General features: G+C 44.6%; 1 protein-coding gene across 11 annotated transcripts in view; it reads left to right on the top strand.

Moving 5' to 3' along the window:
* NUMA1 (nuclear mitotic apparatus protein 1) overlaps positions 1-16,723 on the top strand; it is a 443,588-nt gene that overhangs the window by 279,746 nt on the left and 147,119 nt on the right. For 9 of the 11 annotated variants that reach the window (XM_069203745.1, XM_069203747.1, XM_069203751.1 and 6 more), the window contains 2 exons: positions 1,483-1,664; positions 11,730-11,985. In XM_069203745.1, the coding sequence (XP_069059846.1) occupies positions 1,483-1,664; positions 11,730-11,985 (438 nt within the window). The remainder of the gene's footprint in view (positions 1-1,482; positions 1,665-11,729; positions 11,986-16,723) is intronic. The other 2 variants (XM_069203752.1, XM_069203748.1) reach the window with 2 other exon arrangements.

Raw genomic sequence — 16,723 nt, 5'->3', positions numbered from 1 at the left:
TTAGAACATTGGAATGTTGAGAGCTCCATTGAAGACTGGAGCAGAAGCAGCCTATATGAGCTGGTATAGGCCTGATGCTCTCATCATTTGTCTCCTAAAACACAGCCTCTCCCTTTTTCTTTCCCCTGCCTCTCCAAAATACAAGTGGGAAGGGAAAAGTAAATGGCAAACGCTGTGCTGCAGGGCACATCAGAGCCTTCCCCTACCTCCTCCTGTAGATCTGAGCCACTTAAGCTTCAGATGGAGGGATGGGGAATGCTGCTTAGCTCCTGTCTGACTCAGCTGGGTGAGAAAATGTAGCATAACCGATCCCTGGGACAACGAGGGGCAGACTTCAGCCCATTTCGCAGCTATTGCTGTGAACGTTCAACAGCTGAGGCCCTGTGCAAGTCTGTTAGCTGTTGAACAATCAAAGGAGCAGCTGTGAACCAAAGTCTTTAGAACCTCGGGATTTCAACCCCCTGAGGCTCAGAGACGCCTTTATTTTCTAATTAGACAAGGGGTGAAATGTTCTAATAGCCTTATAGCCCATTATAGCTATATCGATCTTTAGAGGCCCTCTCCTCCAGTTCTGGCCTTTATTGCAGGATTTGGCCTTTAATGGCCAGTATCACCCGCTACATCAACTATAAGTCTATGTTCAATCTTTTTAAAGGTTATGGAAAATTTATCAATCTAGGATCATAAAGTGAACATGAATCTTTAACGGGTAATCGCAGCCAACGTAAGGGAGCATTTGTAAAGACAGATGACAATCCAAGTAAGCTGCATCTGTGTAACTATCTGCTGGTATGATATATTACAAGTGTATTCTAGGGAATGCTCTTAAAAAACAGTACTCTTTTTGAAGTTTTTTTAAATGTGAATATGCAATTTTTAGGATTTCCACACAATTCATTGAGAAGGCTGCGAAGGTCAGAATGATAGTACTGGGGGTAACCACAAACAAGCTTTCAACTTTCAAATCCAAAGCAGAAAGTGCGAGAAAGACCCTAAAGCGTGCATTCAAGCCTTGCTGCAGTTATCTTGTCCTTTCATGCCTTCGATAGGTAGGACCCTCCATATTGAACAAGGCATGCAGTTGCTGCCCAAGTCTGGCAATTAACATATTTGCAACATGATTTCCATGTTTGGGTTTGGAAGAATATTTGTAGCTGGCTACTGATTTCAATTTATTAATGTTGAGGAAACTAGAGAATGCTTTATTTGTTTTAAAACTTGAGTTCTTAAGAAATTTACACTTTTATTAGTAATGCAATAGGCATTCAGTGAATTTAATTGGTGATTTTGGTAGTTCAGCCACAGAAAGCTTAAAATGAGTACAATTAAACTCTTTAGATCGAGAGTGGAAGTCTCTGTGGCCAAACTGTTACAGCTTTTTCACTTGTTTCTGGTGCAATCCTCACAGTGGTTCTGTTTACACATATGAATGAACTGACTCGGAGCTTCTCATCACCTGTTGTCTCTGTGAAAACTCCACAGGTTGCATTTGCAGATCGGCAGATACGGGAACGTGATCGCTTCCATATTTCGACAGATACTTTCAAGTCTAGGGAGAGCCCGTCAATTGCCATGAACACTAGACGCCACAGGAGCAAACCTGACGTCAGCACAGACAGCCTAGACTTAAGTGATGATGATGCACTTCCACTGAACTCGACCAGGTACTGGAGTCAACCTAGTACACATGGATTCACTGTTTGGCCTATCTTTGTTTTGTAGCCTTACATGACTAATACTTTACTGTCAGCAATGGTGTGTATACATTTGTAATGTTGGTTATTGTTGCGAAATTACCTGTTTTTGAGTGGTCACCACCATATATATGTTTTTAATTTGTATTACTTAACTGCTGGTAATCTTAAAATTGAACACTGGGGATCTTCCCTCCAGGAGCACTGCTCTCCAGTGCCGTGTGTGTGTGTGTGTATTCTGACCCTTAATAACATGTCTACATTGTTTTAATACTTTATAGGCACATTTAACTTTCTTACAACACCATAGTATAAGGTACAGCAGTACATACATGGCATGGAAAGTTAAATGCCACATGTGGATTGCAGCACCTATTGTACCATTCATCACAGTGGCAGTGAAAGCATGGCTTGAGGCTTCCCCTGTGTAGCCGCACATAAGCAGTAAGAACCCTTTGCACCTACCTGTCAAAATCACCCATTTAAGAGAAGTAAAATCTGATTTTAAATATTAACTAATTCACCCCTACAAGCACCTTGACACCCACTAGGTAGGGTGCTTCAAGTTAAGAGTGGAACATGTATGATGTTAAAATTGGCATGTTCCCCCAGTAACTCGGCCCAGAACAGGCTCTGACATGTGCATAGAAAATCCTCCATCTCCCTCCCCCCAAACCCAAAACACCCATCTACCCACCCACAAATCAATTGGTTAGCGTACTGCTTAAATAGTTTACCCATTTCCTTTGATTTAAGCCGGAGTGCGGAGGAATCAAGTTAATTTAATTTAATTTGTGTGACATATAACAGTATGACCTTATCCTTTGAAGTGGGCACCTCCCCGCCTTAAAAAATCCACTTTTCTGCAAGAATTGTTTTTATTCTGGATCACGAGGCATTTGACATCTTTTGGAAAGGTGGGGGCTGTTGCACGCTCGGAGAACGTGGATTCTATCTTTGTACAACTAGTGCTTCATAAAGTAAAAGTTGCAATTACCTCCAGATTTCTTGGATTGTGGGAGTGTTGACGACATGCATCAAGTTATACACTATCCGGATGTTCCAAGATGTGCTGATTTTTTTTTTTGTTGCTGCTTTAATTGATTAAGCTCACTTTAAATTGCCAACCAGATTGCCAGAAGGCAGTTGTAAAAATGGCATAAGTGTGCCAGTAGCTAAGAAGATAATGTTGATCATAGTTGTCATTCCTTACACAAGTTGATGTTTTGTTTCTCTTTTTAATAGAGGATGGAAATGGTAAATTAATTCAGTCTTTTCACCTGACAGGTTTTTCAGTTTTCATCTCAATAATTAGCGTTGTGCAATTTCTGGCTTACAGTTGCACTTTGTCCAAAATGGTGCTCATATCAGTAATTTTCAATGTTATCTGTTTCTGTGCTACAGGCTTAATAATTTTCTTGCTTTCGGCAGGAGGAGGTGATTATCATGATTGTAATTCCCTCTGCTTCTCTCAGTGCATACCAAGTAAAATGTCTATCTGAAAGCAATAACGGCAAACTTACTTCCATTTAGGTTGAAAGAATAATAAGCAAAATAGCAACTAAAATTCTAAAATGCCTGATGTATAAAAGTTGTCCTGGTTTTCTCACACATCATAGAAACCTATAGATTGGGCAGAATTATTAAGGAGAGGTCGTCAAGATAATATGCATCCAGCAGTGTTATGCATACGTTTGTGAAACGTCAACTGAATGCTATATATTAATTTACTTGGTAATCTTTACTAATGTTAAACAACCATTGTGCTGTTGAAGAAACGACATAGTACAATGAACAAAAACTGGTCACTTAATTATTCTTTACTTCATGATTTCAGTACACAGGCAAAAGATTTGCACGCTTGCAGTTACGGAGCAGGTAAAACAGGCAAGGGGCTGTAGAATAATGAAGCAGATTGTTGATCTATTGTTCAAAACATTGAAGGTTAAACCCAATAAAGACTCGTAACAATACTGATCAGCACACTTCAAAGACTTCCCCTGTCACAGACAAGTGCTAGCTGACAGTTGGGCAGGGTATTTCTTTTGTTTTCCTAGTTAGTCAGGCCCCAGGAACATTGGGCTTCTTGAGCTTCTTTTTGACATCACACAGTCAAAGCCCCATTGAGAGGACTTCTGGGTTTACATTTAACATTTTGTATTCTTATCAAAGGATGAAGGCAGGAAGCCAAAATAGACCTTATGTATCCCATGTCTGTTTGCTGAATACTTGGCTTTGTTCTACCAGGCTTCTGTCTTTGAGGTTGTGAGTACAGGGGCTGCTTCTAAATGGAATTTGGTGTTAGCTCCGTGCACACCCCTCGCCCTCAGAGCCAAAGTTTGGTGTGGCGCAAGACTTTGGCTATTTTGAAAATGCCCACAGTGGGTAGGATTAGCTCAGGGAACCTTGACCCCTTTGGTTACAGTGGCACCTGGTTCATTCCCACCCACTATCTCATGCCAGGCGTGGCTGTGGGGCCTCCAAGCACCTACTTCAGGGCGTTCTCAGACCTGAGGAAGATCAGAAGGGGACTTAACCTGCTGTCCGAGAACTTAGAAGAGCCTAGAAGCCTGGACCTGCTTTCTGTCTTATACCTAGGACAAAGTGGACTCCACAGTGTCAAAAAGCCTACCTCCTGTTACAGCTACAGGGGCACAAACTACAAGAGGCTTTTTCCTACAGCTGACCAGTCGCAACTGGACCCTGCTGTTGGCTTCTTCCTGACATCCATTAAATACTTAGAAGGGCCTTTTCTTGAGGCTCTGGTGGCTTTAGAAGTGTGTTTCTGTGGTGGATTGTGACTTATAGGACTGAAATAAGAAGGTAAAATCTTAGAGAAGGGCGAACCTCGTTAGAGTATCAGACCCATGCTTTATCATGCTCACTGTCCAAGTGCATCAAGGTCCAGTTCCGCTGCTGGAATTGACTATCATTGGCACTTTGTGCTTATAAGCACTGTTTCTGTTTAAAACATTAAAAAATACCACCTGTTCCCCTTTTTGTATTTTTGTCTTCTTCGTATCATTTTCCTTATTAAATTTTACTCTGTTTTCTTAATTTATTTTGGTATTTGTTTTGCATTTTGACTGTTGTTTTTGTACTGCATGCATTCTTTATACATTGTCTCTAATTTAAGCCTGTCTGCTTTGTGCCGTAGCTACTGGAGGGTTAAGCTTGGGTATTAGTGGACATGGATTGTGGTTTTTACTTGTGGTGGATACTTACCCCTCTCAACTAATACTCCATTTGCTTACACGAATACTGGCTTGGATCTTGTTTATTAAAACACCAATCACCAGAGGCTGAACTGAATTAACACTTGGGGGCTAAACCGAAAATAATGTTTCATTGCAGTGATGTATGGGACTGCAGGGGTACTAGATGTTCAGCTCCCCACAGTGGAGACTAGAGCCAACCTCCAGACTGAAATCTTGCTGCCTTGGCTTTCAACTTTGGAAGCATTACGGGGCTTTATCAACACCTTAACTTCAGTCCCTCATGGCAGCGTATTCTATATCTTTCTCACACATCAGCGAGGACCCTGTTGGAAGACCTCACAGACCTGCACTGACATTCCAAAAGCAACATCCTACTCCTTAGGGCTTTGTAGTTCAAACTTCCACAGTCTGTCCAAACTCTTACTTAGTCCCCAACTGGATGGTGAGTCAAAAGCAGTAGATGCTTTGGGCAAAGTTGTCTTTTCTTTGACAAGCCTGCTGTTTTGATCCTTTGCAGTTAGTCTCCTGAGTTACTAAAATTCCACCCTTTGAGACACAGAAAATTAGGTTTTACCCTTTTTGCCTGAAGACTTAGTCCTTTGCCCAAGCAGTGTCAGGTGTCCAGAACACAGTAAACATATTTTAAAGTTTGCCCTAGATGCAATGTATTCTGTTGCCTGAGTTATGAGTGCCAGTACTGTTGAGACGTCACGCTTGGATGCATGCCACCTGGTGGTATTTGAACTTCTCACTTGGACATGTTTTTTAATGGATTTTGGCAGAAAAACTGATTTTGTTTTAGAACGCTCTAAGTAAAGCCGATCTACAGCTCGTTCTTTGTGGTTACTTTCCCCTCATTGCCAATTCTATTACTAGTATAGGAAGCTTTAGGTATATTTGAGAGGAGTCTTGCCTATCGCCAGAGGTAACTCTTACAGTCCATTCTGCTGCTAGTTCAATCTTTTTGTTTCTCGTGGTGACAGAATAGAAGGCTATCCGCAGTAGCAATCCTGCTCCTTTTTTTCAGTGGCGGTTCCACAAAGTCTCTTTAGTTTTCTACCCATGAGCTTATCAGTGGCTGTCTACCCCTACTGGTGCCTATGACACAAAAATATGACTGACCCAGGGAAGGCACCTTCCCAGTTCCTTCGTGCATGAATACCTATCAAGGTCAATTCCTAAACTTGCACGGCCTCACTGAGGTCATTTCCACTTCTGGAAGTAGAAGCGTCACACCCCTAATAGTGTCATGCTTCATCCTGGGCTTCTACTACCCACCCTGGTAGGATCAATGCCACCAGGGCGGACTCAACCGTCTGTCTCCTCTGAGCAGAGGGGAGTTCCTAATAAATATTTACTGGATAAAAAGACTGGGATCCAGACTCCTAAAAATACCTTGTGCTTACCCCTGGTAATTCCTTTATTAGTGGGGAACACAGATATTATTAAAAACGTACATACGGTGAACCCTTGAAAATGTTTCATGTCACCTGTTCAAGCCAACATGTTTCTGCCCATTCCTACAAGCCCCTAAGGGTCTCGGGCATACATTAGGGCCAAGGATCCCTACTACCCTAAATCTGAATCTCTAGTACACCCTACAAGACATTGTGCATGATGCCCCCAGCAAAAAGTCCTACCTCTCATTATGTAAATGCTTTGCAGGGCACCCTAAATTTGAGGGTCTCTTGTTATTTGGTCCATGATAGGGGCAACGCCCTTTATAGTCACACCTTTGTCAAAAGGAGCATCTTTCTGACGCACCTATCTCATCCCCTCATCAAGCTGCACAGATCCCCACTGGTGCTCAATTTGTTTGGACTAATGGGTCCTTGAAATCGTTCAGCATGTTAATTCCCTTCTCTTCTCTACAGTTCCTCAACTCTTCTGCTTCCTCACTTGCCTCTAGCTTTCTTCCAGTTATTGATCAGACATTAGCAAATGATTCTACTATCCGTTCCAAAGAAACACTGATGTTGTTCTCTGGAGGAGTGATGAGAAGGCGGAGAGGAGCACGAGTTGCTATTGTGGGTGCTTTCTGATTCCCCAAGGAAGGATAAAGGGGGCTGAAGGGCTGAGACTGATTTTGTATCTGAGATGTACTGAACCCATTCCTCCAGTTGTTCCCCCATTCCTCCAGTTGTTCCCCCATTCCTCCAGTTGTTTAAGTTGTTCAGAATGACAGTGGCTGAGGTTTTTTTTTGCCTTGAACCTCTGATGACTGGATTATAACCCTGGGCATGCAGGACATTCACTTTCATGTGATTATCCTGCAGGCCCTCAGGAAGCATCTATGCTTTGTCGTTTGATCAGACGACCTCAAATTCAATGTCCTGCCCATCGACTCTTCAGATCTTTATATGAAGGTTGCGGTCAATTCACACATTTCGGGGAGCCACTTATTTCCTTATCTCAGCAAGTAGATGCTAAAGGCACACGTGTCTCTGCTAGTTCTCCCACCTTAACACAGTTGTCTTCTACCTGGGATTTTCAATCAATTATCCCAGTTCCTGCCTTCTGTCATCTGAAACTTCGCTTTATCAGCACTATTCAGGATATGGTTGCCCTGAAGACTTTTCCACCACCACAGAGCATCCAGTATGTTATTGCATGGATCCCAATATTTTATGTGAGAACCAATGTCTTCCGGCTTCCTCTGTGTCTGCAATTATTGGGATATGCAGCTTTCTTCAGTGGAACCTTTGTCTGCAGTCGGTCCAACGATGGGGATTCCTTGTGGACAGCATTTGCATCTGATGATGTAGCCCACAACCTTCAGTCGTAGGTAACAGATGACTTTTCCTCCTCCCAAAGTTTTGATAATGAAGGATCAATCCAATTTATGTTGAGAAGACCACCTGAATGGCATGAAGATTAGAGGTCTTTGATCTCAGATGGAGTAGTGCCATCACAGGAATCTTTTGGAGCTTTGCGTCATCAATTTGGCCCTGGAAGGCCTTTCTGCCTTCCATCAAGGACAGTTCGGTCCAAAAACAGACAAGATACCTGCCATGTGAGAGGTCAGAGTAGGATCCTATTCACTTTCTTGAGTCTTTGGTGCTGGCTGGACTTTGGAAACCACCTCACTGAATCACTCAAAATCAATGTGGACATACTCTTTATAATCAAGTTAAGCACGAGTGTCTACCACCAGAGATGGAATATGGTAGTCCCCTCGTTTGCCGTTATTTCGCAAGTCCTGAAAAAAGTCCGGCATGATCAAGCTTAGCTGATCTTGGTGGCCCCATGTTGGGCTTGGAGAGTGTGGTACCCCTGAGCCTCTGTCCTCTAGTTAGACTTCCTCTTTGGGAACGTTTGCTATCCCAGTAATGAGGCACAGTGTTTAATCTAAACCTTCAGTCTACTCCATGATGGAAATTGTAAATGCCATTCTGTCTGCCCATCTCTTTCCAACAAATACATTTCTCCCAGCCTACTGGCCAAATGTTTGTGACCTGGTGCAAAGGTGTAGATTGACTCTCTACAGATGAAGTTCTCGTACGTTATGTTGATTTTATTTCTGACCTTGCAACAATTTGTTGTGGTCAGTTAGCCATCGCTTATCCACCCTCAGCATTTTGCTGAGCTTGCCTGATCGCATTTGTTATTCAGTGATGCATTTTAAAAGATCTTTGTCATGTTTCCTCCAGTTCGTTTTATCATGCTTCAGTGGGATTTTGTGTCGCTCATATGTGCTGTTTGAGACCCTTCACAGTTATATCCTACATTTGTTGACCTCTGACCTATTCCTCATGGTGATCATTTAATCATGTTAAGCGAGTAATATACTGGCATTGTCGTTCCAACCTCCCAGTCAGTCTTTTATCCTGAAACTTGTTCATAGGCGCATTATCTCTTTCGGAGGTCAATGTCTGGCAATCCGTTACATTTCCAGTGTTCTCTCCACCACATTCTTCCAAGTAAGAGAGGCTTCTTCCTTTGTATCCACAGTGGAACTATAGTTTCTACATTGATGGAACTAAGAGGTATCAGCTTGACAATTAATTTTTGGGTGAATTTGCTGGTTTGAAGAAAATAAAGGTGGAGTATACACTGACCTTTTAATGATTTTCCTTTGAATAAAAATTGTTAGACTTTGGCCCCAAAGACCCCTTGTGGCTTCAGGGCTTATTGCACCAGGACAAAGGCCACCACTTTAGTCAGATGTACCTTTTTTTGACCGTCTGCTAGGCAGTCACTTTGGCATCTGTACTGCATCGATTTATAGGTTCATAGAGAGTGACCTTTTATTTGCTCGGTTCTTTATGACTTACTGGTGTAAAGTGAACTTCTCAGACCCACCTTTTTGTACAGGTCATTGCTTAGGTAAAGATTCACAAGGTGAGGGATCTACTCTTGGAAGTATCCATCAGAAGAAGAGAAGAATAGGTTATTTACCTTTGATAACTCTTTCTGGTAGATACTCTAACAGCAGATTGGTTACCTTCCACCATCCTACCCATTCTTTGTAGTGAAATTTCAGGGTTTAGTGAGGTTCTAAGCTAGATTTTCACATTGCTAGTTCATTTTAATTTTATAGCTAATATCCACGTGTAAGGTCATGTAAAAGGTCATTTGGGTGGGACTTCTGTGGAGCTTTGTGTCCAGGCCTGGTTCAGGATGGAGTCTGACAGTCAATGGTGCTACCTCCCAGTAGGACCGAGTTGTTTAATTTTCAGGATCATATCTGATGGCTGGGGAGATTCACAAGGTGAGTAAACTGTGCAGAGAATATTCTACAGAGTGTTACTTTAAAAGTCATGTTCTGAATGATGTAGGGGCTCTCCAGTAGCCACTTTGCTCAACTTAAAAGTAAGCCATATTGGAAATTAGTGTGTTCCGGAAAGAATCTCAGTACCTGAAGAAAAAGTTCTAAGCTGTGAAAATTCCAGATTTGTAAGAGTTCAGTGTCCCGGATCAGCAGTCTATTGAATGAAACAGCCCGGAGATCCACGGTGAAGGCTGTTGGGCCTGAAGGAAGGCACAAGCAGTAGTGAAAATAACTGGAGATGGGACTGAAAGTACCCCCGAGGCTCAGGCACAGGAAACAAAAATGGGAAAGAGACAAATATAGTGGACAGGGGGCAATGAACCCATTGTAAAAATAGGCTTTGACTGTTACCCTACCGTGAAATGAACTGCAACTCGTTTTGTTCTGAAAGTGCAAGGAGTCAATTCAACTGAGGCAGTCCTATTAGACTGGGACGAACAATAAGTGTCTCAGTAGGTGGCAGTCATTGAATGGGGAATTTACAGGGCTGCAAGGCCTGCCTTGGTACTGAATGCATTTATACAGGCATTACACACCTGGCCGACCCTTCCCCATGAGTCCCAGAACAGTCTCCATGACCCCAAAAGAACTCTACCACATCGCCCCTCAGGGATGTAAACACCACAACAGATGTTTGGACATACCACTCAACGGATTATAGTGGTCTTTGCCCAGCTCACACCTCAGTGGTGGAAAATAGACACCAACTGCTTGCAGATGTTTTAAGAGTGCAACATCTCTGACATATAGCATAGTTGCACTGGTACACAGCTGCAGCCCTAAATTACAACAGAAATTTGACCTTTCTGTAACTCACGGGCACAGCATCTCAAGCCGCCTCTCTCTCTCTTGGGACATAACACTAGATGGCTCTGCTTTTTCCTAGCTAGTAAGACTACCATAGCAAACACAAGCCATAGGATTTCCTTGGCCACAGCAAAGTCTGCTTGATTTGTAAGACTGGACGACCTGCCACCTTAAATTCTATGGTAATGTTAAATTGGCTCAATGGCTCCTGATCATCAGGGCACCTGGATTTTGTCCAATTGATGAGAATAACATGCAAATTCACATGCACAGCCTCCAGGTTTTCAGGTGATCTCAAGTGAAGCTCCTCTTAAGACCTGGAGAAACTGTAAAGATTGAATTCAGAGCTGCTAATCACCCAAGATTAATTGGGGAAAGGTTTTACTAGTGTGACATTATGGTCTAAAAAGCTGTATGTTGGTGTGTGCTCGGTTTGTTTGATTTATATACTTGTGTATACCACTGTAAAAAAACACTGGTTTGCAGGCCAGCCGACAACGCAGCAAGGAAACATGCTTGTGCTCAGCAAGACTTCACAATGCCTACCTCAGTTTAAGGCTCTTGCTTTTGTTCTCAGTGCGACTCAAAGGACTTCACCAAGTTGCTGACTTTCTGTAGTGGTCTTACTCCCCTGATCACATAGCTCCATAATTGTACTGCTTACTCGGTACTACCTATTTGTTGTTGAACCGGTTATGTATGTGACTGTTCTGTAAGATCTGTGTGACTGAAGCTCTCTAGGATTCCTTACTCTGCCAAGAAGCCAATACCTAACTGTATTTCTACTATTACCTCTCCCACTAAAGTGTGGGAGATTCAGCAAAAATGTGAGACCCTCCCTAAAGTTTGCAAGACATTATCTGTAATGGTATTCTTGGTTCTTGATTCTTTTTTCTGACTTAATCCCAAGGCACCATTTTGTTGGTTTCTGGTATCTTTTGACATGATTGCTTTAATCATTAGTGTGATTACACTTACAAGGTGCATGGTGATGCCCATTTAACTGTAAATCTTAAATCATTGTAACAACTGCTGTGTCCCCAGCTGTATCAGCAGCTGACGTGCACTTGCTATGGTCTTCTGCTAGGGATGTGCTTTTTCTTTACAGTCCTGATGCAATCAGAGATCAGATGGGGAGAGCAATGTGGGAAAAGTTTGTGTTGCTCTAGTGTCTGCCTGTAGTAGTTAAAGGATTTATCTACCTTCTGAATGTGACACTATTATGTTTAATGTTTACAGGAAACATGGGCGATCTCAGCCGGAAACAGCAAGTACTGCAACAGTGAGTGGTAGTTTGGACTCTCTAACTTGCCAGCGCCTCCCTCCTAAGGTGGAGTCTCTTGAGAGCCTCTACTTCACACCCATTCCCAACCGTATGCAGTGCAAGCTTGAGAGCAGCATCGGCTCTTTGGATGAATTTTCTCTCGACTCCGCAAGGAAGACACGCTCAGCACGCAGACGCACCACACAGGTTATTAATATCACAATGATCAAGGTATGGAGGGTGTGACACATCAGGACATTTGCATGTAGGGTGACCTTCACATCTGTGTTAAAGAAAAATATGATCAATTTTATTAGGTTGGCCCCCTCGTAGATTGCGATGGAATAATAGTTCTGTGTTTGCAAACTGTTTTAATTACGTTCAGGGCAGCTCTCTTTTACAGCTCTTAGTTTAGATTATTCCTGAGAGCCCCATCCGCCTCAACATGAATAAGGACACAATTCTCCCTTATTGGATTTTTCTTTTGCAGGTCTTTGGTTTTTGGTGTTTGATCAATTGGGTCCATTGAAGTAAACAGACCACAATTCCCAGACACCATTAGGCTGTTAAATGAAAGTCCAGGCCTGCAGCACTCACCTGTTAACTGTAAATATTTTTCTTTCAAGAATTCAAATATTGAATGCTGTATAAATATTTTCAACATTTCAACTTGATTCCAAAGCTCACAGATGTGAAGATCTCTTAACCAAGTGCAAATGGACACAGCTGAGTAAGACAGTATTATTTTTATGATCAATAATGCTGTTTCTCCTTAATGTTGCACATGTTTTTTTATAATAGTCATATACTTGTCCTTTCTTCACAAACTTTATCTCTAAAATACTCTTTGGTGTGGCGTATATTTCAATTAAACACCTGTTTTTGGGGGGCTTTCTTTACTTTTTTTCTTAACTGGGATAACTTTCTCTAAGATGAAGACTGAAGGGTCTTTCCTCTAGGTATTTTGCATGTTATGAAGTTTTTATGGTTTAGTTCGGGTTTATTATTGGTAGCTGAACTAAATCAAGTTTACCTGGTCTTTGCATGTGAGCATGCTCCTAATTCACAAAGTTGTATGTTTGTCCAAAAATGTTACCTGGCCATCCAGATAGCAGACCAGCATTGACCTTGCAGTCTTGTCAAATCCCCATACCCTGCAACAACCCAACCTCTCCCCCCCTCCTTTCTTGTAAACACTCTCTTGTCACGTCGCATTGCATAACCATTTTGTCTGCGATGTACTCATTAGCTTTTTCTTTTCTGGGAGTACTGCCTATATGTGTACAGCACGCAGGCATCTGGGTACAGCTAAATTTCAAAATGATCCTTTTGAATGTCTGTGATTAACTCATTGATTATTAGGGGATGGGTAAAGCTACTGTCCTACAATAAGTAGGAATGCAATTATTTTTTAGACTATCCTAATAAAGCAGAGTAGGAAAATGCCTCTTTTTTGCATGACCAAACCCAAAGTATTGGACTGATGCTGGTTTTTTGATTTAGCGATTGCACTGAGGCCTGCTGTCCAGGACTTCAGTAGCAGTTCCATGACCCTTAGACATGCATCATGGATTGGCCTATACCTAATTGGCATAATGCAAGGAAATGCCTCCTTGGCATGGTTACCCCCTGACCTTTTGCCTTTTGTTGATGCCAGTTATGAAAGTGTGCTGGGACCCTGCTCACCAGGCCCCAGCACCAGTGTTCTTTCCCTAAACTGTACCTTTTTTCCCACAATTGGCACAGCTCTGGCACCCAGATAAGTCCCTTGTAAATGATACCCCTGGTACCGAGGGCCCTGATGCCAGGGAAGGTTTCTAAGGGCTGAAGCATGTCTTATGCCACCCTGGGGATCCCTCACTCAGCACATGCACACTGCCTCACAGCTTCTGTGTGCTGGTGGAGAGAAAATGACTAAGGCGACATGGCACTCCCCCCAGAGTGCCATGCCCCCCTTCACACTGTCTGTGGCGTAGGTAAGTCACCCCTCTAGCAGGGCTTACAGCCCTAAGGCAGGGTGCACTATACCACAGGTGAGGGCATATGTGTATGAGCACTATGCCCCTACAGTGTCTAAGCAAAACCTTAGACATTGTAAGTGCAGGGTAGTCATAAAGAGTCTATAGTCTGAAAGTTTATCAAATGCGAACTCCACAGTTCCATAATGGCTACACTGAAATCTGGGAAGGTTGGTATCAAACTTCTCAACACAATAAATGCACACTGATGCCAGTGTGGAATTTATTGTAAAATGCACCTAGAGGGCATCTTAGAGATGCCCCTTGAATACCAGTCCGACTCCTAGTGCTAGGCTGACCAGTTTCTGCCAGCCTGCCACAACCAGACGAGTTCCTGTCCACATGGGGTGAGTGCCTTTGTTCCTTTGTCACTGGTGCTTCTTACCTCCCCCAGCAGGAACTGTAACACCTGGCGGTGAGCCTCAAAGGCTCACCCCCTTTGTTACAGCATCCCATCTAGTGGAGATGCCCGCTTTCCGGCCACTGCCCCCACTTTTGGCGGCAGGCTGGAGCAGATAATTAGAAAAACAAGGAGTCGTCACCCACCAGTCAGGAAAGCCCGTAAGGTGTCCTGAGGTGACCTCTACCTTTAGAAATCCTTCATCTTAAGATTGGAGGATTCCCCCAATAGGATTAGAGATGTGCCCCCCTCCCCTCAGGGAGGAGGCACAAAGAGGGTGTAGCCACCCTCCCGGACAATAGCCATTGGCTACTGCCCTCCTGACTTACACACCCCTAAATCTAGTATTTAGGGGCATTCCAGAACCCAGAAAATCAGATTCCTGCAACCTATAAAAAGGACTGCTGACCTGAAAGCCCTGCAGACTCGATGGAGACAACTGACTTGGTGACAGCCCTACCGCCTGTCTCCAGACTCAAAGAACCTGCACAGCGACACATCTGTCAGGGACCAGCGACCTCTGAATCCTCAGAGGACTGCCCTGAACCCGAAAGACCAAGAAACTCCCAAGAACAGCGGCACTGTTAAAAAACAGTAACAACTTTGCAACTTTCAAAGACTTCACTCTTCCCACCGGAAGCGTGAGACTTCACACTCGGCACCCAACGCCCCCGGTTCGAGCTCCAGAGAACCAACACTGCAGGGAGGATTCTCAGGCGACTTCGACCTCGTGAGTAACCTGAGACGACCCCTCTGGACCCCCACAGTGACGCATGCAGAGAGGATCCAGAGGACTCCCCCTGACCCCGACTGCCTGGAACAAAGAACCCGACGCCTGGACCAAGCACTGCACCTGCAGCCCCCAGGACCAGAAGAAACCGAACTCCAGTGCAGGAGTGACCATCTGGCGACCCTCTGCCTAGCCCAGTCGATGGCTGGCCCGAGAAGCCCCCCTGTGCCCTGCCTGGACCGCTAGAGTGACCCCCGGGTCCCTCCATTGAATCCTATTGAAAACCCGGCACCTGCTAAGCACGCTGCACCCGGCCACCCCTGTGCCACTGAGTGTGTTTTGTGTGCCTACTTGTGTGCCCCCTCACCCCACCTCCCAGGTGCTCTACAAACCCCTCCTGGTCTCCCCCTGAAGACGCAGGTTACCTGTTGGCAGACTGGAACCGGAGCACCCCTGTTCTCCATAGGCGCCTGTGTGTTTTGGGCCCTCCTTTGACCACTGCACCTGACTGGCCCTGTGTTGCTGGAGCGGTGACTTTTGGGTTGCCTTGAACCCCCAACGGTGGGCTGCCTATGCCCAGGAAACTGAACTTGTAAGTGCTTTACTTACCTTAGAAACTTAACCTTACTTACCTCCCCCCAGGGACTGTTGATTTTTGCAGTGTACACTTTTAAAATAGCTTATTGCCTTTTTAACTAAAACTGTGTATGTTACTGCTCTAATTCAAAGTTCCTTACTTACCTGTGTGGAGTACCTTGCATTTCTGATGGATACAACTACCTGTGGATTCCTCACCTCATGAATACTCCCATGGCGCCAGCATTCTACGGAAATCTTCTTACTAGTCTCTGCACGTCGACGAGGACGTCACTGTCTCGCACGCGACGCCGTCTGACGTCATACAGGCAATAAGAGGTCCTCGACGACGTGCGGACGTCAGTTCCCTTTTTTTCCGTGCATTCGAAACGGTTATCTTCGAGGGAGCAACTGTTACTCTTGCGGTTACAGTGTATATCTTGCTGCGTACTCTTTCTCTGTGGAAATAATGTCGCAGAGAAAGTCTGGATTTAAGCCTTGTCGTGAGTGTGGAGGCAAGATGTCGGTGACGGATCCTCATTCCGATTGCCTTTGGTGTTTGAGCTCCGACCACGACGTCTCGACTTGTGATTCGTGTCAGCACATGAATCCGAAGGCCATTAAAGAACGCGAGGCGAAGCTGTTTATGGCCAAGTCAAAGGAGAAGCATCACAAGAAAAAGTCTTCTCCAAGACATCGGCGTCATCGAGACTCCCGGCGCCGTAGAGAATCTCGGCGTCATTCAAGGGAGGCTCGTTCCAGGTCTCCGGATCGGCGCCGGAGGACATGGGAGGTCAGCCCCACGGTGACGCCGCATCCTTCGACGCCGTTGCTCTCTCCGACGTCTCCAACTTCGCCTGGACAGGCGTCGGTGATTGAGGTATTGGAGCCTCAGGTGTTTTCTCCGGCGCAGACGCCGAGGCCGACGTCGGGGTCGCCTCCGAGTCAGGCACCCCAGTATCCGGCTTTTCCCACCCCTGGAGCCGATAGTTCCGCATTCTTGAATGCGATGTATGCCATCTTCCAACAGATGGCTCCAGGGGGTGCTCCGGCTGGGCCTTTGGCCTTTTCTTTGGGTGATCCTGCGCCTCTTCGGCCGGCACCCTTTATGCCCTTTCTCCCGTTTGGGAACGTGGGCTCGGCGCCAGTGTCGGCGCCGGTGGCCGCTCCGATGGCTTCGGAGGGATTGGCCCCAGGGATTTCCATCCCGTCGACGTCGAGATTTCGGCCTGTGACTCCGGTGGG

This window comes from Pleurodeles waltl, chromosome 8 (assembly GCF_031143425.1).
Source record: "Pleurodeles waltl isolate 20211129_DDA chromosome 8, aPleWal1.hap1.20221129, whole genome shotgun sequence".
Lineage (NCBI taxonomy): Eukaryota > Metazoa > Chordata > Amphibia > Caudata > Salamandridae > Pleurodeles > Pleurodeles waltl.
This window is presented reverse-complemented; position numbering and strand designations above follow the sequence as displayed.